Source organism: Eschrichtius robustus, chromosome 10 (genome assembly GCF_028021215.1).
Source record: "Eschrichtius robustus isolate mEscRob2 chromosome 10, mEscRob2.pri, whole genome shotgun sequence".
NCBI lineage: Eukaryota > Metazoa > Chordata > Mammalia > Artiodactyla > Eschrichtiidae > Eschrichtius > Eschrichtius robustus.
The window spans coordinates 103544223-103571515 of record NC_090833.1 but is presented as its reverse complement, the minus strand read 5'-3'; the positions used below and the strand labels follow the sequence as shown (position 1 = coordinate 103571515).

The following is a 27293-nucleotide window of genomic DNA, read 5'->3' as shown; positions in this document are numbered from 1 at the left end:
AACCTCTAACAAGACAATGAATTAGTAATTGAAAAGCTGAACACAAAGAAAAACCCAAGCCCAGATGGCTTCACTGCTGAATTTCTACTGAGCATTCAAAGAAGAATGAATACCCATCCTTTACAACTCTTCAAAAAAATAGAACAGGGAGGGAATACTTCCCATTTTTTTCTATAAGGTCAGTATTACCCAGATATCAAAACCAGACAAAGGCATCACAAGAAAACTACAGACCAATACCTCTTATGAATATAGACACAAAAATTCCCAACAAAATACAAGCAAACCAAATCCAGCAACATAGGAAAAGAATTAAACAATATGACCAAGTGGGATTTATCCCAAGAATGTAAGGTTGATTTAATATCCAAAACTCAATTTAAAAATCAGATAGAATTTTTAAAGTGGTCATCTCTATAGACACAGGAAAAGCAGTCAACAAAATCCAATAGCCTTTCATGATAAAAACACTCATCAAACTAAGAATAAAAAGGAACTTCCTCAACTTGATAAAGGGCATCTTCAAAAACCCATAACTAACGTCATACTTAATAATGAAAGACTGGATGCTTTTCCCCCCTAAAATCAGAAACAGGAAAAGGATGTCCACTCTCACCACTTCTATTCAGCATTGTACTAGAGGTCCCAGCAGGGCAATTCAGCAAGAAAAAAATAAAAGACATCCATATTGGAAAGGAAGAAGTAAAAATATCTCCATTTTCAGATGACATGATCTCTTATATAGAAAATTCCAAGGTATCCATGAAAGAACTATTAGAATAAATGAATTCAAAGAGGCTGAAGGATAAAAGATCAATATACAAAAATCAACTGTATTTCTATACACTTGCAATGAACAATCCAAAAATGAAATTTAAAAATTCAATTTACAAAATCTTCAAAAAGACTAAAATACCTGTACTTAGGAATAAATGTGAAACTTATACTCTGAAAACTACAAAACACTGTTTAAAGAAATTAAAGAAGATCTAAATAAATGGAAAAACTCTGTGTTCATAGATCAGAAGACTTAATATTGTTAAGATGGCAATACTCTTCAAATTAATCTACCGATTCAACAGATCCCTATCAGAATCCCAGTTGACATATTGGTGGAGTTTGACAAGCTGATTCTAGAATTCATATAGAGTGCAAGAGATCCAGAATTGTCAAAACAATCTTGAAAAAGAACAAGGTTGGAAGACTCGTATTTCCCAATTTCAAAACTTAATACAAAGTAACAGTAATAAGACAGTGTGGCACTGGATTAAAGATAGTCATATAAACCAGTGGAACAGAACTGAGAGTCCAGAAATAAACCCACGTGTTGAACTGATTTTCAACAAGGGTGCCAAGAACATTCAGTGGAGGAAAGACCTAAATATAAGAGCTAAAACTGTAAAACTCTTAGAAGAAAACATAGGGGTAAATCTTTATGACCTCAGATTTTGCAATGGATTTTTACATGACACCAGGAACACAAGCAGCAAAAGAGAAAACAGATAAACTGGACTTCATGAGATTGAAAATTTTTGTGTTTCAAATGACATTATCAAGAAACTGAAGAAAACCTACAGAATAAGAAAAAATTTCCAAATCATGTATCTGGTAAGAGACTTGTATCTTGAATGTATAAAGAAATCTTGCAACTCAATAATAAAAAGGCAAATGACTCAATTTAAAAAGCAGGCAAAGGATGTGAATAGACATTTCTTCAAAGAAGATACACAAATAGCCAATAAGCACATAAACAGATTTTCAACATCATTAATCATCAGGGGAATGCAAATCAAAACCACACCATTTCCTATCCACTTGGATGATTAGAATCATAAACACAGATAATAATAAGCGTTGATGAGGATATGGACAAATCGGAACCCTCACACACTGCTGATGGGAATGTAAAACAGTACAGCCACTTTGGAAAACAGTCTGGCGGTTCCTCAAATGGTGAAACATAAAGCTAACACATGATCCAGCAATTCCACTTGTAGGTATCTACAGAAGAGAGATGAAAACATAAGTCTACAAGAAACACTTGCATGTGAATGTTCATAGCAGCATTATTCGTAATAGCCCCCGAAGTGAAAACAACTCAAATGTCTGTCTATAAATGAATGTATAAAACAAAATAAGATACAACCATTCAATGCAATATTATTCAGCCACTGAAAAGGAATGAAGTACCTATACAAGCCACAACACGTATGAACCCTGAAAACATTGCTAAGTGAAAGATTATTACACATATATTATGTGATCCTATTTACATGAAATGTCCAGAATAGGCCAATCTATAGATACAGAAAGTATATCAGTGGTTGCCTATGTCTGGGGGAAAATGAGGGAATTAAGAAGTGATGGCTAAGGGGTGCAGGATTTCTTTTTCTTTTTTTAAATAAATTTATTTATTTTATTTATTTTTGGCTGCGTTGGGTCTTTGTTGCAGCGCACGGGCTTTTCTCTAGTTGTGGTGAGCGGGGGCTACTCTTTGTTGTGGTGCGCAAGCTTCTCATTGCGGTGGCTTCTCTTGCTGTGGAGCACGGGCTCTAGGCACGCGGGCTTCAGTAGTTGTGGCGCACAGGCTTAGCTGCTCCGCAGCATGTGGGATCTTCCCAGACCGGGGCTCGAACCCGTGTCCCCTGCATTGGCAGGCGGATTCTTAACCACTGTGCCACCAGGGAAGCCCTAGGATTTTTTTGAGGCCATGAAAATGTTCTAAAATTGACTGTTCAGATGGATGTACAGCTATGTGAATATATTAAGCCACAGTTAAAATGGATGAATTGAATGGTATGTGAATCATGTCTTAATAAAGCTGTTAAAAAAGATCACACATATTAATTACTTCACAATTTCAGTGGGTCAGTAATTTGGGTGTGGCTTAGTTGGGTGCCTCTGGTTCTGCATCTTGCACAAGGCTGCAAGCAAGGTGTCAACCAGGGCTACAGACATCTCAAGCCTCAACTGAAGGAGGATCTGGTTCTAAGCTCACTTCACTGGGGGGCTCCACAACCTGGCAGCTGGCTTCCCCAGGGTGAGTGACCTGAGACAGCAAGAGAGAGCACCCAAAACAGACACCATAGTCTGTTTATAATCTCACTTCAGAAGTGACATCCATTGACACCAAAAGCAAAGGCAACAAAGGCAAAATTAACAAGTAGAACTACATCAAACCAAAAAGCTTGGGACTTCCCTGGTGGCGCAGTGGTTAAGAATCCGCCTGCCAATGCAGGGGACACGGGTTCAATCCCTGGTCCGGGAAGATCCCACATGCCTGGAGCAAATAAGCCCGTGCGCCACAACTACCGAGCCTGCGCTCTAGAGCCCGCGAGCCACAACTACTGAAGCCCGCACGCCTAGAGCCCATGCCCCGCAACAAGAGAAGCCACTGCAATGAGAAGCCCGCACACCACAACGAAGAGTAGCCCCCGCTCACCACAACTAGAGAAAGCCCACGCACAGCAACAAAGACCCAACGCAGCCAAAAATAAATAAAGTAAATAAATTTTTTTTAAAAACCCACCCATTTCTCTTAAAAAAAAAAACAAACCCAAAAGCTTCTGCACAGCAAAGGAAACCATCAACAAAATGAAAAGACAACCTACAAAATGGGAGAAAGTATTTGCAAATCACATATCTGATAAGGGGTTAATATCCAACATATATAAAAAACTCACATAACTCAATAGCAAAAAAAAAGCAAACAATCTGATTAAAGAATGGGCAAAGAATCTGAACAGATATTCTTCCAAAGAAGACATACAGATGGCCAACAGGTACATGAAAACGTGCTCAACATCACTAATCATCAAGGAAATGCAAATCAAAACCACAAGATCACCTCACACCTGTTAGAATGGCTATTATCAACAATACAAGAAACAAGAGTTGGTGAGGATGTGCAGAAAAGGGAACCCTTATACACTTTGCTGGGAATGTAAATTGGTGCAGCCACTATGAAAAACAGTATGGAGGGTCCTCAAAAAACTAAAAACAGAACTACCATATGATTCAGCAATTCCACTTCTGGGAATTTATCTGAAGGAAATAAAAACACCAACTCAAAAAGATATATGCACTCCCATATTTGCTGCATTATTTACAAAAGCCAAGACCTGGAAGCATCCTAAGTGCCCATGAATAGATGAATGGAAAAAGAAAATTTATATATATGTATACACACACACACACACACACAATGGAATATTATTCAGCTATAAAGAAAAGAAGGAAATCCTGCCATTTGTGACAACACGAATGGACCTCAAGGGCATTTATGTTAAGTGAAATAAGGCAGACAGAGAAAGACAAATACTGTATGATTTCATGTATGTGTACAATCTAACAGAAAGGAAGGGAGGGAGAGAGGGAGGGAGAGAGGGAGGGAGAGAGGGAGGGAGAGAGGGAGGGAGGGAAGAAGGAAGGAAGAAGGGAAGAAGGAAAAACACCATAATGCATAGCGCAATAAAATGATGTATGCCTGAATAGCGAGACTGCTGAAAACCAAAGGCCAAAAAAAAAAAAAAAAGATATAATACCTTAAAAAAAAAAAAAAAAGATAAGTCATTAGCAGATTCCACACTAAAGGAAATACTACAGGGGGTTCTTCAAGCAAAGGGAAAATAAGATAGAATCCTAAGAGATGCAGAAGAAATGAAGAACCAATAAAATTTCAGAATACTGGAGTACAGAGGGGCTCCCAAAACTCCCAAGGGAGCATGTGGGAGAAACATAGATTCTGGAATCAGAAATCAGAATGGAAGATGGCAGAGATGGAAGACTCTGAGCTCACCTCCTCTCATGGACACACCAATATTACAACTATTTACAGAGCACTAGTGATGAGAAAGACCAGAATCTACCAGAAAATATCTTCTACAACTGACAATATAAAGAAGGGAGCACAATGAGATGGGTAGGAGGAATGGAGTTCTGATATAATCAAGTCCCATACCCCTGGGTGGGTGGCCCACAAACAGGAGGATAATTACAATTGCAGAGGTTCTCCCCAAGGAGTGAAGGTCTGAGCCCTGCATTGGGCTTCCCTGCACAAGGGTCCTACACCAGCAAGATGAGCACCCAGAATGTTTCGCTTAGAAGGCCAGTGGGGCTTATTCAGGCGATCCAAAGAGCTGTGGGGAATAGACTCCACTCTTAAAGGGCTCACACAAAATCTCACATACTCTAGGACCCAGGGCAGAAGCAGTAATTTGAAAGGAGCCTGGACCAGACATACCTTCTGATCTGGAGAGTCTCCCAGAGAGGCAGGAAGCAACTGCAGCTCACACTAGGCACATGGACACTGGCAGCATTTTGGGGAGCTTGTTCTATCGCATGAACACTGGTGCTGGTAAGCACCACTTTGGAATCCTCCCTCTAGCTTGTTAGCCTCAGGACCCAACCCCACACCTCACCCACCAGCCCGTAGGCACCAGTACTGGGACGCCTCAGACCTGGCAACTACCCAGGCAGGGAAACAGCCACATCCACCAGCAGGCAGGCTACCTTAAGACCTGCCTGAGCTCACAGCCACCACTGGACATGACCTTCTCCACCAGATGGCCTATGACCTGGCTCCACACACCAGTGAGCCAGCACTATCCCTAGGACCCCCTGGGCCCCATTCCTGCATACCAGCAGGCTGACACCAGCCCCAGGAAGTCCTGGGCCCCAGCCCTACCCACTAGCAGGCCAACACCAGCTCTAAGATACCTTGGACTCTTCAGCCAACCACTCCGGGATCCAGTCCCACTCACCAATAGGCTGGCATCGGCCTTAGGACACCCCAGAACCTGCAGTCAGCTGTGTCAGGAACCAGCCCCAATCATCTGGGAACACCAGTCTCACAAACACCCATGCCAGAAGCCAGCTGTGCTCACCAGTGAGCCAGCACTCGTCCCAGGACACCCTGGAGTTCCACAGCCAGCCACCTTGTGACTGGTCATGCCAATCAGAGGCTGGCAGCCTCTGCACAATGCAGGGCCTGGCAACCAACTGGACCAGGGCCAGCCACGCCTACCAGACCACCCACAATAGTCAGTCCACCACAACTGAAGGACCCATGCAGCCCACATGGGGACACCCATAGGGCATATAGCTCTAGTGACCAGAGGGGACCAAGCTGCTGGGACACATAGAATGTCTCCAAAAAAAGCCACTCCACCGAAGTCAGGAAATATAACCAACTTACCAGTTACATAGAAATAAAAACAGCAAGTTAGGCAAAATGAGGCGACAGAGGAACATGGCCCAAATGAAGGAACAAGATAAAACCAGAAGAACTAAGTGAAGTGCAGACAGGCAATCCACCCAGTAAATAGTTCAAGGTAATGACCATAAAGATGATCAAAGAACTCAGTAGAAGAATGGATGAACAGAGTGAGAAGTTTAAAAACGAGTTAGAATACATAAAGGAAAACCAAAAGGAGCTGAAGAATACAGTAACTGAGATGAAATATACACTAGATGGAAGCAACAGTAGATTAAATGATACAGAGGAATGGATCAGCAAGCTATAAGTCTGAGTAGTGCAAATCACTGAAGCTGAACCAAAAAAAAAGCAAAAAGAATAAAAAGAAATGAGGACAATTTAAGAGACCTGTGGGACAACATCAATTGCAATAACATTCCCATTATAGGGGCCCCAGATGGAGAAGAGAGAAAGAAAGGGGGCAGAGAACATATCTGAACACATAACAGCTGAAAATCCCCCTAACGTGGGAAAGGAAACAGACATCCAGGTCCAGGAAGCACCAGAGAGTCCCAAACAGGATCAACCCAAAGAGGACCATACCAAGACACACTGTAATTAAAATGGCAAAAATTAAAGATAAAAAGAGAATACTAAAAGCAGCAAGGGAAAAGCAAAAAGTTACATACAAAGGAACTCCCGTAAGGCTATCAACTGACTTTTCAGCAGAAACTCTGCAAGCCAGAAGGGAGTGGCACAGGAGACACTGCTTTGGGAAACAACCCCAGTGTTCTCCTTACTTGCTGCAAGTAATAATAAATCCTTCCCTCTCCCAGAAAAAAAAAAAGGGGGGGGAAGTGGCATAATATATTTAAAGTGATGAAAGGGGAAAATCTAAAACCAAGAACACTCTGACCAGCAAGGCTCTTGTTCAGATTTGATGGAGAGATCAAAAGCTTTATAGACAAGCAAAAGCTAAAAGAGTTCAGCGCCACCAAACCAGCTTTACAAGAAATGTTAAAGGGATTTCTCTAAGCAAAAAAGAAAAAGCCACAACTAGAAACATGAAAATTATGAAAGAAGAAAGCTCACTGGTAAAGGTAAATATACAGTAAAATTAGTAAATCAACCACATACAAAGCTAGTAGGAAGGTTAAAAGACAAAAGCAGTAAAATCATCTATATCCACAATAAGTAGTTAAGTGATACACAAAACAAAAAGATAAAAATATGATATCAAGAACAGTAATCATTGGGGGAGAGGAGTAAAAAATGCAGAGCTATTAAAATGTGTTTGAAATTAAGACAGCAGCAACTTAAAATAATCATATATATAAACCTCATGATAAACACAAACCAAAAATCCATAATAGATACACACAAAAAAGAAAAAGGAATCCAAACATAACACTAAAGATAGTCATTAAATCACAAGGGAAGAGAACAAAAGCAGAAAAAAGTAACAAAAGAGAACTACAAAAACAACCCAAAACAATTAACAGAATGGCAATATGTACATACCTACCAATAATTACTTTAAATGTAAAGGCACCAAATGATCCAATCAAAAGACAGAGGAGCTGAGTGGATACAAAAACAAGACCCATACATACGTTGCTTACAAGACACTCACTTTAGATCTACAGACATACATAGACTGAAAGTGAGACGATGGAAAAGTAATATGTGCAAATGGAAATCAAAAGAAAGCCAGGGTAGCAATACATATATCAGACAAAATAGACTTTAAAACAAAGACTGTTAAAAGAGACAAAGAAGGGGCTTCCCTGGTGGCGCAGTGGTTGAGAATCCGCTTGCCAATGCAGGGGACACAGGTTCAAGCCCTGGTCTGGGAAGATCCCACATGCCGCGGAGCGACTGGGCCCGTGAGCCACAACTACTGAGCCTGCGCGTCTGGAGCCTGTGCTCCGCAACAAGAGAGGCCGCGATAGTGAGAGGCCCGCGCACCGCGATGAAGAGTGGCCCCCACTTGCCACAACTAGAGAAAGCCCTCGCACAGAAGCGAAGACCCAACACAGCCAAAAATAAATAAATTAATTAATTAATTTTTTTAAAAAAATGTACTTAAAAAAAAAATTAAAAAAAAAAAAAAAGAGACAAAGAAGAACACTACATAATGATCAAGGGATCAAGCCAAGAAGAAGACAAAACAATTATAAATATATATGCAACCAACATGGGAGCACCTAAACACATAAAAAAAATACGAACAGACATACAGGGAGAAATTGGCAGTAACACGATAACAGTAGGGGATTTTAACATCCCACGTACTTCAATGGACAGATCATCCAGAAAGAAAATTAGTAAGGAAACACTGGCCTTAAATGACACATTAGACCTGATGAACTTAATAGATATATATAGAACATTCCATCCAAGAGTAGCAGAATACACATTCTTTTCAAGTGTATATGGAACATTCTCCAGGGTAGATCACATGCTAGGCTACAGAACAATTCTCAGTAAATTTAAGAAAAGTGAAATCATATCAAGCATATTTTCTGACTATAACACTATGAGACTAGAAATCAACTACAAAGAAAAAAAACTGCAAAAAACCAAACACGTAGAGGCTAAACAATAAGCTACTAAAAAAGGCGTCACTGAAGAAATTCTGAAAATACCTGGAGACAAATGAAAAAAACCCACAATGATCCAAAATCTATGGGACACAGCAAAAGTAGTTCTAACAGGAAAGTTAATAGTGATACAAGCCTATCTCAAGAAACAAGAAAAATCTCAAAGAAACAACCTAACCCTACACCTAAAGGAACTAGAAAAAGAAGAACAAACAAAACCCAAAGTTAGTAGAAGGAGAGAAATCATAAAGAACACAGCAGAAATAAACGAAATAGAGACTAAAAAGGCAACAGAAAGGATTAAAGAAACTAAGAGCTGGTTCTCTGAAAAGATAAACAAAAGTGATAAACCTTTAGCTAGACGCATCAAGAAAAAAAAGAGTGCCCAGATCAATAAAATCAGAAGTGAAAAAGAAGTTACACCATCACCACAGAAATACAAAGGATTACAAGAGATTATTACAAACAACTATGTGAATAAAATGGACAACATAGATGAAATAGACAAATTCCTAGAAATGTACAATTTCCCAAGACTGAACCAGGAAGAAATGGACAATCTGAGCAGACCAATTACCAGTAATGAAATTTCAATAATAAAAAAACTCACAACAAACAAAAGTCCAGGACCAGATGGCTTCACAGGTGAATTCTACCAAAAATTTATATAAGAGTTAACACCTATCCTTCCCAAATTGCTGCAAAAACTTGCAAAGGAAGGCAAATTCTGAACTCATTCTATAAGGCCAGTATCACCCTGATACCAAATCCACACAAGATATCCCCAAAAAAGAAAATTATAGGCCAATATCACTGAAAAATGTAGACACAAAAATTCTCAACAAGATATTAGCAAACTGAATTCAACAATACATTAAAAGGATGTATATATCATGATCAAGTGGGCTTTATTCCAGGGATGGTTCAATACCCACAAATCAATCAGTGTGACACACCACATTAACAAACTGAAGAATAAAAATCATATGATCATCTCAGTAGATGCAGAAAAAGCTTTTGACAAAATTCAACACCCACTTATGATAAAAACTCTCTAGAAAGTAGGCAAAGAGGGAACCTACCTCAACATAATAAAGGCCATAGGGGTTTCCCTGGTGGTGCAGTGGTTGAGAATCTGCCTGCCAATGCAGAGGACACGGGTTCGAGCCCTGGTCTGGGAAGATCCCACATGCCGCGGAGCAACTAGGCCCGTGAGCCACAATTACAGAGCCTGCGCGTCTGGAGCCTGTGCTCCGCAACAAGAGAGGCCGTGATAATGAGAGGCCCGCGCACCGCGATGAAGAGTGGCCCCCACTTGCTGCAACTAGAGAAAGCCCTCGCACAGAAACGAAGACCCAACACAGCCATAAATAAGTAAATAAATAAATAACCCCCCCAAAACAAAAGAATGATTAAGTGTTCCTGAAGTTCAAAGGAAAAGGAAAAAAATAAAAAAATTAAAAAAATAAAGGCCATATATGACAAACCCACAGCCACCATTGTTCTCAATGGTGAAAAACTGAAACCATTTCCTCTAAGATCAGGAACAAGACAAGGTTGCCCATTCTCACCACTGTTTTTCAACATAGTTTTGGAAGTCCTAGCCACAGCAATCAGAGAAGAAAAAGAAATAAAAGGAATCCAAATCGGAAAAGAAGAAGTAAAACTGTAACTGCCTGCAGATGACATGATACTATACATAGAGAACCCTAAAGATGCTACCAGAAAACTACTAGAGCTAATCAATGAATTTGGTAAGTAGCAGGATACAAAATTAATGCACAGAAATCTCTCACATTCCTATACACTAATGATGAAAAATCTGAAAGAGAAATTAAGGAAACACTCCCATTTACCACTGCAACAAAAAGAATAAAATACCTAAGACTAAACCTACTTAAAGAGACAAAAGACCTGTATGCAGAAAACTATAAGACACTGAGGAAAGAAATTAAAGATGACACAAACAGATGGAGAGATATACTATGTTCTTGGAGAGGAAGAATCAACATTGTGAAAATGACTATACTACCCAAAGCAATCTACAGATTCAATGCAATTCCTATCAAACTACCAATGGCATTTTTCACAGAACTAGAACAAAAAATTTCACAATCTGTATGGAAACCCAAAAGACCCCAAATAGCCAAAGCAATGTTGAGAAAGAAAAACGGAGCTGGAGGAATCAGGCTCCTGGACTTCAGACTATACTACAAAGCTACAGTAATCAAGACAGTATAGTACTGGCACAAAAACAGAAATAAAGATCAATGGAACAGGATAGAAAGCCCACAGATAAACCCACGCACATATGGTCACTTTATCTTTGATAAAGGAGGCAAGAATATACAATGGAGAAAAGACAGCCTCTTCAATAATTGATGCTCAGAAAACTGGCCAGCTATACGTAAAAGTATGAAATTCGAACACTCCCGAACACCATACACAAAAATAAACTCAAAATGGATTAAAGACCTAAATGTAAGGCCAGATGCTATAAAACTCTTAGCGGAAAACAGAGGCAGAACACTCTATGACATAAATCACAGCAAGGAACAATCACAAATGGGACCTAATGAAACTTCAAAGCTTTTGCACAGCAAAGGAAGCCATAAACAAGACGAAAAGACAATCCTCAGAATGGGAGAAAATATTTGTAAACAGAGCAAATGACAAAGGAATAATCTCCAAAATATACAAGCAGCTCATGCAGCTCAACATCAAAAAAACAAACAACTCAATCCAAAAATGGACAGAAGACCAAAATAGACATTTCTCCAAAGAAGATATGCAGACTGCCAACAAACACATGAAAAGATGCTCAACATCACTAATCATTAGAGAAATGCAAATCAAAACTACAATGAGGTATCACCTCACACCAGTCAGAATGGCCATCATCAAAAAATCTACAAACAATAAATGCTGGAGAGGGTGTGGAGAAAAGGGAACCCTCTTGCACTGTTGGTGGGAATGTAAATTGGTACAGCCACTATGGAGAACAGTATGGAGGTTCCTTAAGAAACTAAAAATAGAACTACCATATGACCCAGCAATCCCACTACTGGGCATATACCTTGAGAAAACCATAATTCAAAAAGAGTCATGTACCACAATGTTTATTGCAACACTATTTACAATAGCCAGGACATGGAAGTGTCCATCGACAGATGAATGGATAAAGAAGATGTGGCACATACATACAATGGAATATTACTCAGCCATAAAAAGAAACAAAATTGAGTTCTTTGTAGTGAGGTGGATGGACCTAGAGTCTGTCATACAGAGTGAAGGAAGTCAGAAAGAGAAAAACAAGTATCATATGCTAACACATATATATGGAATCGAAAAAAAAAATTGGTTCTGATGAACCTAGGGGCAGGACAGGAATAAAGACACAGACATAGAAAATGGACTTGAGGACATGGGGAGGGGGAAGGGTAACCTGGGACGAAGTGAGAGAATAGCACTAACATATATACACTACCAAATGTAAAACAGATAGTTAGTGAGAAGCAGCTGCATCGCACAGGGAGATCAGCTCAGTGCTTTACGACCACCTAGAGGGGAGGGATAAGGAGGGTGGGAGGTAGAGGCAAGAGGGAGCAGATATGGGGATATACGTATGCATATAGCTGATTCATTTTGTTATACAGCAGAAACTAACACAACACTGTAAAGCAATTATACTCCAATAAAGATGTTAAAAAAAACACAGAAAACACAATGAGATAGCACCTCACACTTGTCAAAATGGCTATCATCAAAAAGACCACAGATGGGGCTTCCCTGGTAGCACAGTGGTTAAGAATCTGCCTGCCAATGCAGGCGACACATGTTCGAGCCCTGGTCTGGGAACATCCCACATGCCGCAGAGCAACTAAGCCTGAGCGCCACAACTACTGAGCCTGCGCCCTAGAGCCCACGAGCCACAACTACTGAAGCCCGTGTGCCACAACTACTGAAGCCCGCGTGCCTAGAGCCTGTGCTCCGCAACAAGACAAGCCACTGCAGTGAGAAGCCCACGCACAACAAAGAGTAGCCCCCACTCGCCGTAACTAGAGAGAGCCCGCACGTAGCAAAGAAGACCCAATGCAGCCAAAAATAATAAATAAATTAAATAAATTAAAAAAAGAAAAAAAAAAAGACCACAGATAACAAATGTTGGCAAGGATGTGGAGAAAAGGGAACCTCTGTACACTGTTAGTGAGAATATAAATTTGTGCAGCCTCTGAGGAAAACAGTATTGAGGTTCCTCAAAAAACTAAAACTATATCATATGAGCCAGCAATTCCACTCCTGGGTACATATCCAAAGAAAACATTAATTCATAAAGATGCATGCACACCATTGTTCACAACAGCATTATTATTATTATTATTTACAATAGCCAAGATATGGAAGCAACCTAAGTGTCAATGAACAAATGAACAGATAAGGAAGAACTGAGATACATACATACACATACACACACGAGCGCACGTGCACACGCACGCACACACACACTGGAATACTACTTAGCCATGAAAAAAGAATTAAATTTTGCCATTTGCAACAATATGGATGGACCTGGAGGGTATTATGCTTAGTGAAATAAGTCAGAGAAAAGACAAATACTGCATTTTATCACTTACATGTGGAATCTAAAAAAACAGACTACTGAATATAACAAAAAAGAAAGAGACTCACAGTTAGAACAAACTAGCGGTTACCAGTGGGTAGAGGGAAGGGGGGAGGGCAAGATAAGGGTATGGGATTAAGGGGGTCCAAACTATTATGTACAAAATAAATAAGCTACAAGGATATACCATACAGCACAGGGAACATAATCAATATTTTATAATAATTTTAAATGGAGTATAATCTATAAAAATTTTGAATCACTTCGTTGTACATCTGAAACTAATATAATATTGTAAATCAACTATACCTCAATAAAAAATAAACTTAATTTCAAAAAAGAAATCAGAATGGCTTTAGATTTTTTCAACAGTAAGTCTGAAAGCAAAAAGAAAATGGAGCAAAACTGCAGTGGCATTTTCTGGAGAGCTCAACAAAAATATTCTGAAATTAATCTGGAAAATAAATGTGAAAAATAGTTATAGGAAAGAAAAAGGAAGATAGTGGATATAAGAGCAAGGTGGAAGGACTTGCCTTACCAATACTAAAATATAGTACTAACCATAATAATTTTTTAGAAGTGTAGTACCTACACAGCATTTAACGTATCAAATCTAAAATTAAAATATGAAAAAAAGAAGGGATGAAGCAATATTAAAATCAAGTTTGGGCTTGCTCAAAAGGTACAAGTAAGGTAAAAAAGATATAAGGATGGTGTAAGAGGTGGTTGTTTACTCATCTACAGAATGAAAAAGTGGAAAAATTCAGAAGTAAGGTGTATTCAAATACAGCGTTACTATGAGAACACCCAAAGAGTTAAATTTAAATAAGGAAATAGTCTCACTGTGAAAGAATATGTGAACATGAATAAAGATTATACTGAAGAGAAAAAAAAAAACAAAGGAACCATGATTTTTAAATTCCAAGGGAAAATTATCTCCAATCTCAAACTTTATGCCCAATCAAACTAAGGTAAAATAAAGAGATTTCAAACACGTAAGAGCTGAGAAACAAGAGAGTAAACCAGAAGGAAGTCGTCATGGGATCGAACTACAGGATACCTGTGGTGAGAGGGAAAGGGAGTCTTCACCACAGTGAAGGGGAACCCCAGACAGTAACTATCAGCTACGCTGGAGAGCAACCAGTCCAAACTGAAGCCACTCAGGTTTTCACAGAGATTTGATGATACTGAATTCTGTGGGTCGTTAAATGCGTTATTGAGAACTTAATAGCAACATATGAAACCTAACCTTCTTTGTTCATTACCCTTTGAGAAATAAGCCAACCATTCTTTTTTTTCTTTTTATGGAAGTATAGTTGATTTACAATGTTGTGTTAGATTCTGGTGTACAGCAAAGTGATTCAGTTATATATATACGTACATATTCTTTTTCATATTCTTTTCCATTGTGGTTTATTGCAGGACACTGAATAGAGTTCCCTGTGCTATACAGTAGGACCTTGTTATCTGTTTTATGTATAGTGGTTGGAATCTGCTAGTCCCAAACTCCTAATTTACCCCTCCCCTACCCCCGTTCCCCTTTGGTAACCATAAGTTTGTTTTCTACGTCTGAGTCTATTTTCTTTTGTAAATAAGTTCATTTGTGTCATATTTTAGATTCCACATATAAGTGATATCATATGGTATTTGTTTTTCTCTTTCTGACTTACTTCACTTATAGGATAATCTCTAGGTCCCTCCATGTTGCTGCAAATGGCATTAATTCATTATTTCTTATGGTTGAGTAGTACTCCATTGTGTGTATGTGGTATGTGCGTGTGTATACACATATATATACACACACACACCACATCTTCTTTATCCATTCATGTCTCAATGGACATTTAGGTAGCCAAGCATTCCTGATTAGAAATGCAGCAGCTTTTAGCCTTAAGACCTAACTTCCAGGAAAATAACTGCTCTTCTGTGGTTTCCAGTGGTTCATAACAACATAAAGCGCACAGGGAAAGAAAGGTGGCAAAGTCCCAAGTGTGTAACCGCTGCAAGGGAAAACTAAGAAGTGCAGAGCCCCACACCTGAGTCATGCTCTCCAAGGCTGAGTGCTAGGCACTACAGCCAGACTAGGACCAGGACCATGAACACCTCAGGGTCTCGTATGTAACATAATGGGGTTATGCCTGACTTAGGACTTCTTACTGTCTTGGAGAACAGGAGCTCAAAGCTAGATATAATTTGATTTAAATAATCCAAGAAATATGATTTTTGGGGGGAGGGGGGAAGGGACAGGGAGGATGAAACTGACAAAATACCTAGTGTCTGAATGTACAGTGAGATTACACAAATGGATGTGAATCTGAAGTTGAATTAATAGTAAGTACATATAAAATTATGCACTTAGAAAAATTTTTTAAAAGACAATTTTTATATCCAAGATAATTGTGCAGAAAACAAAAATAATCATAGTACATACTACATAGCTCACCTATAGTTTCTGTGTAGTCATAATATGACTAAAACTTTAATAAAAGTAAAACTTTAATAAAAATAAATTTCAATAAATGAAAAGACACGCCATATTTATGAATAGGAGGCCTCACTAAACACTCTCCCTAGTCAGTATCAATCAAATTGCCAATTGACTTTTTGTCTTATTTTCACTAAATTATTCAAAGTTTCACATGAAAGAGTAAGGGGGGGTACAGAATAAAAATTCTGAAAACAGAATTCCTCGACAAATATTAAAACCTAATAAAACTGCAATAATTAAAACAGTATCACACTGGTTTTAACCAGTGGTTCAAAATGAAATATTCAGAAATAAATCCAAGTATTTTAGCATTTGATAAAGATAGTGATTTAAATCTAAAGAAAAATGTTTTTCAATAAATTGTGTAACCGTACCAAAACAATCATGATGATCCTTAACATCACACCAAGTTCCAGAAGGTTTAAAACATTGGAAATTAAAACAAGCAGACCTTTCTAAGTAGAAAAACAAAGACAGTAACCATAAAGAAAGAAAGAGCAAATTTAAAGACATTATTTTTATTTAATAAACATTCTTGAACACTTACTACAGGCTAGGAATAAACTACGTCTGGGTGTACCATGTGAGAGAAAGAGAGATGGTCCCTACCATCAAGGAGAGAGAGTCTAGGAGAAACAAAATAAATAATTACAAACTCAGTCAAAAAAGTCTGAGTCATCCTTAACCTCTCTCTTTCTCTCACACTCCACCACCCAGTTGGGAAATCGACTGAACACTACTTTGAGAACATATCCAGAGGCCAACCACTTCTCACCATCTTTACTGCTGCCACCCCCTCATTTCTCCACTGGATTACTACAAGAGCTTCCTGGCTGGTCTCCCCACTTCTACCCCATCCCACCAAGCCTATTCTCCACGCAGTAAGTAACAAGAGGGATCCTTTCACAACTTAAGTCACATCGTGTCACCCGTTGGCTACAAGCCCTATGTTTCACTCACACGAAAACCGAAACTCTTGCCAACAGACTTACAAAGCTCTGTATCCTTAGCTCTTCCTTCCATCTACTCCATCCTTCCACTGCCCTCACCTCACTTGCTCTGCTCTAGCCACGCTGGCTTCCCTGCTGCTCCTTGAAGAGCCAGGCATATTTCTGGCTTAGGCCTTTACCTCAGCTGTCCCTCTAACAAGAATTCCCTTAGCCCATATATTTACCTGGCTAACTCCCTCACCTGTTCCAAGTGTTGGTTCAAATGAGCTTGACATGTTACTGACATGACAGCTCTCTCCCCTTTCCGTCCCACCCCTAGTACTCCTGATCTCTCCTGCCTTGTGTTCTACCTTTTCTTTCCTCCATACCTCTTATCACTTGTAGTACCCTATGCAATTTACTCATCATGCTTATTATTTACTATTTATCTCGCGTGACTACAATGCAAACGCCACGAGGAGAGGGATCTTTGTTTTGTTAACTGGTAAGTTCCAAACCTCTGGTACAAACTGGGGCTCTATAAATATATGTTGATGGAATGAATGAATTTATCAGATAAGCAAAGATTCATAAGCTTGCTAACACCCAGTAGTTATACATAGCTGGTGAGAAAATAAACTAAGTAAATTTTCTAGAGGGTCATCGGTCAATATACATTTAAACATCTTATTATAGTAAATATTTCAAGTCTTTAAAATGTTCAGCCTTTTCATTAAGTAATTCCACTTTTGGGTACACAACCTAAAAAAATCATCGATGCACACAGATTTATGTATAAGATAGGATTTCATGTAACGATTACAAATTATACACATCTATATTTACTACAGTAAATATTTACTAGAGTAATACACTTAAACAAGAACTCAGGGTATGTGTATATTAAACCAAGTCTTCGTAACCAGAGACTTAACATACATTCCTCCTCAGTCTAAGTGCAGCAGGTCTCTATCCAGATGCCTGTTCTGGTAGGACTCACAGAAAGAGCACATCAATTCAGCATTCTCAATCTATTCTACAATTTAAAACCCAAATGGAACAATGGCTTATCTGTATTTATTACCAGCTATTACTGAACTTCTCAGAAAATTGTTAGTTTGTTAAACGTAGATGCCACCATCCACTCACATGACGTCCAGCACAGAATCATTCCGAATGACCTTATGGGAGACATCAGCTAGCAGGAAAAGACCTCCATCTGTCCTCCGGATGCTAGCTGCATAGCCCGGCCAGATCTGCAATCTGAAGACATAGGTGGCATTTACGCTGCGGTTCTAATGAGAACCACAGATATTTCCATGCCACCATTTGAGGCAATACTTTGAGCAGATACTGCCCCTCCCCAATAACAATGAGAAAGCAACAGGAAACAAATTAAGCCAACATCATTGTGAACTTACTAAAACCCTAAATTATGGAAAATAATTAACTCATAAACTGTACTCACTATCATAAAATACCAATATGGTGATTGCAATGAAAATTTCCAGAACATTCAAAAGTGAGGAAGAAGAAAACACCACCAACCTGTGTTGCTGTAGTACCATAGCACTTGTAGGGTCAAAGAAGTTTCTCCCCACCAGCTTCATATCTAAAAGTTTCATTACCCTGAAATAAAGAGCAAGAATGGGTTTTCTAGTAGAAGAATTAAAAATAATTAAGTTCAATTGCTCTTAGCTACATTTTCCTTTGGAAGCCTAAAAGAGCAGAAACGTTGATGCTTTGCACAATATACCTTTTATGCTGAGAACACTCTTGCCAAAAGAAAAATAAAAATTACCAAAGTATTTATCTTGCAGTATATGCAACTGACTGCAGATTTTTCTACTAACTAGGTAACCAAAAATCAAGTTGACTTCCCAAGCTCAATTTACATTACTTTTCCCCATTAACTAAACAGAGCACAAGAAAGTCCATTTCTAAATTTGTGAATATCAGTCAGGCTAGGAAGTTATGTTTGTTTCTGGCAGTTCAGCTTACTAAGTAGAAATCAGGTTCTATGTTTCATTTTTAAAAAGGTGGTTTGGGAATAACAGTTTTATGAAAATTTGGGAGTCTGCAGAAAAGTTAAAAAATTATGAGCTGTCTGTATCCAAAAATTCAAAAGACTGGGAAAAATTCTAGCAAAAATTTTTACATGCTACCTCTTCAAGTAGCCCCATCACTGACACCATTAAATATGTACCATAAACATTTGCTTTTAAAGTTCCTGAATGAATGGAAGGAAACTATCTCCCTCTATCCAGCTACTTCAAACCTACTTTCATATACCCAAATCTGGACAATCACTTGAGATAACTTTTAATAAGTTAGCCTTAATGTCATCCATTTATTTATTAAATGTTTCCAAACTCATCTATATATGCACTATATTTTAATACCATCCAAGCTTCCTGAAGAGCTTTGTTACAAATACAAAACTGAGGTTAAAGAAAATAAGACTTCAGCCATTTCTCACCGACGGAAAACAACATTGTAGAACGGAATGCACAAGTCAGAACAGGGCTCCAGGATCTTTGTCAACTGAATCTTAATGGTGATCTCGGCACTGTCAGTTTTCCTTTGACTTTTTAACTCAAGAACCTAACAAATAAACATATGCAAGTAAAGAAAAACGACAACACTACCAAGCGCTAATCTAATCCAACTGTGTTCTAGAACACTATAATATCGTAAACATGTTTTATTCTTTACTGTTACTTTGCTGTCCACACTAGACAAAATCACAGCATGACAAGTAGGATTTACAAAAGGATTTGGTAAGCGAAACCCAATGGAGAACTAGCAATAGAGCTCTTTAAATTTGCAATCTTGAACTATTCTTTGTCACTGAGGTCCAAGGCTTCCAACCACTCCTCTTAAGAGAGAAGGGAACAGAAAGAACTCAAATGTAAAAGTTTCTCCGTTTGCAATTTCTTTGTTATGGAGAAGTCTGCCTTTCCTCTCAGAATAGGAAAGTACAACTCAAATGTTCAGGGACACTATGATTTCCCACCACCCATGCTTCGTCCCAAAGTGCACCTCCTATTTGGTCTCACTTGTTGAAGCTTAACAGGCAGATAGAGAATGGATCCATCGAAAGCAGTGATGTTTCCGGTGACAGCTTGATGGTCCTTCAACATGCCAAACCTCATGCTTTTGCACTCCACATTGGGGCTACAAAATAATAAAGACGATTTTATTTCAGTTTGACTTTACAGCTGTGCGGTAGGTCTGTTAGAGACGCAGTCACTTATGACTACTGCTCCATCTAGTGGTCACATTAAAAAATTGAAATACATCTGACTAAAAATAGAACTCTGACCCAAGGATACTGGCTCACAAAATAAAAACAATCCATAATTCCACCACCCAAACACAACTGCCTTATCATGTCAGTGTACATTCTTCGAGAGTTTAGACCAGAGGGTCAGAAAACTTTTATGGAAAGATTTTACAGGTCATATGGTCTCTGCTACGACTACTCAACTCTGCTAACATGGCACAAAAGCCTCGTAGACAATATGTAAACCAATAAGTATGGCTATGTTCCAGCGAAACTTTATTACAAAAACAGGCAGTGGGCCAGATTTACCCAGCAGGCCTGCCACAGTTTGCTAATCCCTGCTCTAGCGTCTATAGAAATATACAATCTTTTAAAAATATATTTTAAAAAAATATAGGATTTTACTCTAACCATTTTTCACTCACAGCAATTTCAACTTTTTATCGATTCACTGTCACAAATCTTACAGCTTTGACAAAGTCCAGTAGCTACTTTGTACAATGATTGTCCCACTAGATCACAGTAACACACAACCTATTCTACAACTTCAAAGTTTAAACAAATCCAAGGCTAAAAAGGGTCAAGCATGTTCAAGTACATGAAGAAAGATAACATCAACAAAAAAATCAAGCGGTAATCCAATATAGTCATCGCCAAAACTAAGCACTCACATGCTAACATCACATTTCAAAATGCTTCTTCTAAAAAATTCACAAATACATGGCATTATGCCCAAGACACTATATTTAAATTTGTCTTTTTAGAGCCCCATGATGTCAGGAAAGCTACAGGATGACCAGTCACTGTAATACATCCTCTCGGTATTCTCTCATCCTCTTCACATTGTGGCTTCAAAGGTCCGCATCTACAATCTCGAAATTTATAGAATCCATGTCTTCTCCACAGCCTGGTCAATGCAGAGACCCGTAAGGAGTCTCACACTCCTTTCTGTTTCATCATCAGTTTTGTCAATCCATTTCCAGAGCAAGTACTCTTCCCTCTCATTAACACCCATCTCCATCCCTTACATTCCAGAAAAGGCCCATTCCCACCACCTTCCCCTCTTGCTAGTTCAATTTCACCCAGTTTCCTGACTCCTTCTCTTCACTTGTCATATGTGTTCACCTCCAGTTTCTTACCTCACGGAAACCTTTAAAGCAATTTTCATTCCATTTCTCATTCCTCTTACATACTTTTAAAATAAGTGGCCAATCCACTGGCTATTTCTCATGGCCCAGGCTCTCCTTTGTTCTTTTAATCTCGTTTTTTCCCCCATAACACTAATAAAGGTACTAGAAAATCACCAAGGGTGCCTCTTGAAAGCAAATTCAATAACTTTTTTCCCTGTGGCCAAAGTCAACCACCTCCCCCTCATTGAAATGGGTCCTTCTTTCTGGCTTTATAACCTGTCTTCAGGGTATTTTTCCCCTAACTGTTCCTTTCTTCTCTCTTTCATTCCACTTCTTCTTCTTGTACCAATTAATAGCTGTGCTTCAAAAATTCAGTCTTCCATCTTCCTATTTTCTCCATAAATATTCCAGAACACTCATTTATTTTCACAATTCCAGCTAATAACCTCCAGCTAATGGCTCTCCTGAGATTTTAAAAAAGAACACAGACTAATATAAATTCTTAACTTTTAAAGAAGTATGATAAATCCTAAAGTTACTGATATAAAATTAAAGTTATTTTCTCTGGTTTTTTCACCCTCAAATTTAACCCTAGACTATCACTGGAGAGCCATCAAATGCTGGTATAGCACTCATGCAGGGAGGATCCAGGTATCGTGGGGTGTGTATCTGATACCATTGTGGGGGGGGGGGTTTCTTTAAGAAGAGGAATACAAAATTACAGATACAAGATAAGTTAAAAAGGTTATGAAGGGATCTATGCAAGTACAAGGCCCTGAACTTAAGTTTCATTAACTTCACAGAAAATCCACCTCTAACCTCATGCATAAAATTGCACCTATTAAGTTAAAATCTGGATGGGTAATATAGCTAAACACACACAAAAAATGTTAACTTCAAACTTATTGCAAGGATCTGAATATATGAATTACTGTAGGGGGAGCTGCATCAGGAGTTATACAGAAAAACAATTCAGTTATTCCTGTGGAACTACTTCATTACTGCTCTCTAAGAAGTGAACAATACAGGGGGGAAAAAAGCTGTGAATACCTGAAAGTCACATGATATTGATAAACTGCTTCATTATGACACTGTATTTTGATAAGGTTCAATCCCAAAGATTCAGGTGTTCCTTTTGATCCTTGCTTCACAAAAGGCTCTCTAGAAAATAAAAATAAAAAACAAAAGCACCCACATATGCCAAAAACAACAAATAATCCATGCCACAAAAATACAAAGAAAGAAAAGGAAAGGAAAGATAGATTGGGGGAAGTAGTATTTCACACTCTGCTTACAGGTACACAGACCAAGAATCAAGACATACAAAAGAAGCTTTGAAAGCCAGAAGGTAAATTCTTAGCAATCTCTAATTAGAGAAGCAAGGTCACCCTATTTGTCCTAGTAATATCACTGGAACAACTAGGCCAGCTAACTAAGAACATAAGAATTAAAAAAAAAAAAAAAAAAAAAAAAGAACATAAGAATTAGTTCTATAGAGAAAAATGAACTGCTGCAATGTATTTCCTAGATAATTTCCTTATCTTCAACATGACAAAGAATTATCTATGTCTGAATTGGGAAGGAAATGAAAAGCCATGAGTAGACTCTAGATAGATACATACTACCATCACTAACCCCATTTCACCTCACCAGGAATTGCCCCACCTCTGTCATTCTCCCCACTGGCAAAAAACAAATCAACCCTGCAGTACCTACCACCCAAGGAGGACTTTAGACACAACAGAACAGAGTTTGCAATACTATGCGAAGCCCTCCTCCACATCATCACCAAGCAGGGAAGGCAGCACTCTTGACTTACTTTTCCTTGTGTTCTGCAGTCCCAAGTGGACGGCGATCCAGGGAGTGCAGTGGGGCCGGGGGCAGAGGTGGCGGAGATGACAGCTGGGCAGGATCCTGAGGATTCAGGCTGAGAGCACCGGGAGCCTTGTATACTCCTCTGCCTATACCACCAGCTGCTCTTCCCATCGGTAGTAAAAAGGCATCCAAATTCCCTCTTCCAAGCATTCTGAAATGTTGAAAAGAGGCAAATCAGAACTTTCTCAATCACGCTTCTATCTATGCCCCATCTAAATGAGTCCCCCAAATCTACATTCTCTTCCTGGAGGAGTCAGCAAAAGGGACCCAAGCATTGGGATTCTCTCCAAATCCAATATGCCAACATGACTCATTCATCAATTGTTATTAATATTGACTCTCAGGGCCAACTTCCATAGCAGAAATTGAGATGGAAGTTTGACCCACCTGAGTTAAAGAACCACTACCATCAGGCTGAATTCTTAAGAGGACAAACAGGGTGGTGAACTGTGCAGTGGAGTACTGCTTTTACCCTCGTCCAAAGACTGACTGCATCAGTAGCTGCTGACTACTCTTGGAAAATACCCATTCTTACCATGAAACCATGCATTGCTTCTTTGTGAGATAATACAACCCACTTTAGAGTTTCTCTCTAGACTCAGAGATATTTCACCTGAATTTGATGGTTACCCAAGAAGGCAACTTTACTCACCTATTCCAACCAACGGAGGCCTCTGCCATCTTGCTATCTCCAGATGCCAACACTGAAGGATCCAGAAAAGTGGGATGGGGTTCTTCTCTGTCCTTGCGTGCCATACTGGTAGACAAGCCTCGACCTAAAATGCCTCTACCTAAACGGAAGGGTCAAACCCCAGCTGTAACCGTGAGCTGAACATTTTATAAAGAACAGTAATTTTTATGAAGATAAACTGTGTGAATTTAAGAACAAAGCAAACATATATAACACCACACTTTCTCAAGTTAGTTTTCCACATACCTAAAGGAGGCATTTCCTGTTCCACAGGGGTCCGGGACACTGTTTCAAGGTCCAGTCCTCGGAACATTGAGACCAAACCCACAGATTCCTACAGAAAGTCAAAGAATAAAGTTATTCTAAGATGTAGTTTAAAACCCCAGAAACACTGTTGGTTTTCTTCAAGTCTTGGTAAATAATAAAAATCATCCACTTCAAATTCTATAAATGTTACAAGAATAAAAATACCTTATAAAAATTGTTTAAATCCTTATGGTCTTAAAAAAAAAACACTTCTGTCGGACTTCCCTGGTGGCACAGTGGTTAAGAATCCGCCTGCCAACGCAGGGGACACGGGTTCGATCCCTGGTCCGGGAAGATCCCACATACCGCGGAGCAACTAAGCCCGTGCGCTACAACTACTGAGCCTGCGCTCTGGAGCCCACAAGCCACAACTACTGAAGCCCGCGCACCTAGAGCCCGTGATCTGCAACAGAAGAAGCCACCGCAATGAGAAGCCCATGCACAAAAACAAAGAGCAGCCCTCGCTCGCTGCGACTAGAGAAAGCCCACGTGCAGCAACGAAGACCCAATGCAGCCAAAAATAAATAAATTTATGTAAAAAAAAAAAAAAAACCACTTATGTCATATTAGGTTTTCAAGCATAAACAGTTACAGTTCATGATTTGATATACAGTGTAACAAATTCAACAGAATTATTCTTCTAGTTCATTTCCTGTACACCTAAGGTAAGAGAGAACAAGTGTACTGGCTAATAAATTTTCCCAAAAAATGGATCATTTAAGGGTATCAGAATTTTGGGTTTTTTTTAAACAACCTCAACAAAACTTGCTACTGTTTTCCTGTAGCAGTCTTGGAAGTTCACTACTGTTACACCAATTGGAGTTGCCACATATAGACTCAAGCAATCCATTTGAGTAAAAATACAGGATTACTGTCAATAACGTTTCTTCTTACAGAACATTACATCTGACATTGTCAACCTACTTAAAATTGTCATAACTGCACTATTAGGTTCTTCCTGTATTTGCTAACTATTCTTTGAGATTAATTATAGACAAATACCATTCTTAAAATTACTATATAATTAGGAGATTAAGAATGCATGTCCATGCGAGTATACACACAGAACTAACAATAGCTGAAGATCCTTTTTCTTTAAGATTTAGGCAAAGAGCCTTCTGAAAGGAACCATTCTTAACGATTATGACCTTAGAGGCAAGAGTGGCTGCTAATACCACAGAGTCAAACCCAGAGTGGAAATCTAAACACCCACAAAAAAACAAAAGACTGTACCTTTAAACCTATCATTTATGTATGCATATATTTATATTTATAGAAGCTAGAGAACTAAGGCATTTACCCAGGTCCATCTCACATTCATTACGAGGCCCTTTTTCTAGACTCGCAACTCAAGAATTTGAAATATATTCCAAGAGGCAACCACTTGTTCAAGGGGAAAAAAAAACAAACCCTTGCTTTCATATAGGGCTTCCCAGTTTCCTAAGTACCTTGAAATCCCTTATTTGCCCTGATGATAAGCTGTATGCTGCTACTATGTAGGCAGACACGGTCTTACCTTTTGCACTGGCCCACTCTGTGGGCCTGGCTCCTCTCGCTTTCCAAATACATGGCCTCTGCCTGCAGGTCCTGCCCTGCCCAGAGCTGGGTCCAAAGGTTTTGGAGCCTGTTGCCAAGAGCCTGGCATCCGCACAGACTGAGATGGGTGCACAGGAGACGGGCCCCTGAAGGGTGGTCGGACAGGATCCATTGCAAGGCTGCAGAGGACACAGGTGTCCATTTGTTCTGGTTAATTATCTGCCATCATTTTATAATTTAAATGATTCCCAACTGTTTTCCTTTTCCTTTAAGACAGACTCACAAAGCATTTAAAAAAAAAAAAAAAAAAAGCTACTTTGGATCAGACCAGTGATACAACCAGCCTCCTATATTATGTTCACTTCAAAAGCTTCTGTTTAGCCCAGAATATTCTAAACACTCTCCATCAGCAATCTCTTAAAGGCCAAGCCCTCCTTGAATTTACTTATATTTTCTACCCAAACGGCCTCTTAGAGAACTCAGTCCTGTAAGTTAACTACCAGTTGTAGACGGAAACGCTTTTTATGTATGGGCATGATTTTGCTTTATAAGTAAGTTTATAGTTAACATAGCCATATCATAAAATTTTTTTGTCCATAAATATTTATGGGTTTTGCTTTGTTTTGGGCCACTCTTCTACCAGAGTCCTAATATTTTTCCAGTCTACTTTCACATTAAACTTTTCCATCTCCTCCTTGGTTCCTTAGCTGCTTCTCTGAATCTTTATCCAATTCCTTTCTATAAAACTCTTCTTTCAAACTCTACCAGAACTGCGGTCTCCAGGGTACAGACCCTTTCCGGTTTGAGCCTATGATTCCTGCCGAGTCTCACAGGTGACATTTAACACCTCCCCCCACCCCCCAAGGTAACCAGGGATGATGCTTTTCTCGCCCCTCAAGTCTCAGACTCACTAAGCTTCTTCAAACTCACTTCATTATCTGTAGACTTCAGGACTCCTTCTTTCAGGGGCTCCCTTCATTGTCTGGACTCACCCCTGATCCCTGAAGAATCTTTTGTAACCAACAAGTAAGCCTCTTCTTAACTTTTGCAAATGTGTCTTAAGTATTAGCTACAAAGAAATCAGGCCATGCATATAAGGAAAAGACTGACACACAATTCCTAAGTCAACTATAGGTGAAGGCAGTTCAGGATCTGGCAAAAATTTTTTAAATAAATTATTATCTTTTACACTAAAATGGGAGGATATGCCTCCCTTACTCAAAGGCTACTACAGTTCTCCCCTTTAATTGTTTAAACTCCTTTTCAGTTAGCTTGGCCTCTTGACTCACACCTTCTCGCCACCACTGGAAGAAACCAGAACAATCAGTAGCCTAACTGGTACACACTGAGAGGCACTGTAACACCTACCAATTACAGGATTTCTGGAATCCTCTTCTTTCTCCACCCCTCCTCACCTCCACCATCACTTCTACAGATTCAGGCCCTCCCTTAATGTGGATTTTCTCCTTTGCTTAGTTAGCAGGTGGCTGGCTGACTATAAGGTACAAGCGAGGAGAGTCCAAGGACAGGCAGGTCCCAGGACCGGCGAGGCCTACATTCCCCACCCCTCCAGGTGCAAGCTCCGGGCTGGGGCATATAGACTGGGCCTAACCAGAAAAGAGGTTCCTGAAG

General features: G+C 39.2%; 1 protein-coding gene across 2 annotated transcripts in view; it reads right to left on the bottom strand.

Moving 5' to 3' along the window:
* PIWIL2 (piwi like RNA-mediated gene silencing 2) overlaps window positions 1–25833 on the bottom strand; it is an 85074-nt gene extending 59241 nt beyond the window's left edge. For both annotated transcript variants that reach the window (XM_068552568.1, XM_068552570.1), the window contains exons 1-9: window positions 25642–25833; window positions 24066–24153; window positions 23781–23919; window positions 23073–23279; window positions 22304–22414; window positions 19897–20014; window positions 19317–19441; window positions 18386–18466; window positions 17987–18100 (exon numbers count right to left, since the gene is read on the bottom strand). In XM_068552568.1, the coding sequence (XP_068408669.1) occupies window positions 17987–18100; window positions 18386–18466; window positions 19317–19441; window positions 19897–20014; window positions 22304–22414; window positions 23073–23279; window positions 23781–23919; window positions 24066–24153; window positions 25642–25833 (1175 nt within the window). The remainder of the gene's footprint in view (window positions 1–17986; window positions 18101–18385; window positions 18467–19316; window positions 19442–19896; window positions 20015–22303; window positions 22415–23072; window positions 23280–23780; window positions 23920–24065; window positions 24154–25641) is intronic.
* Between the last annotated feature and the right edge of the window lie 1460 nt (window positions 25834–27293).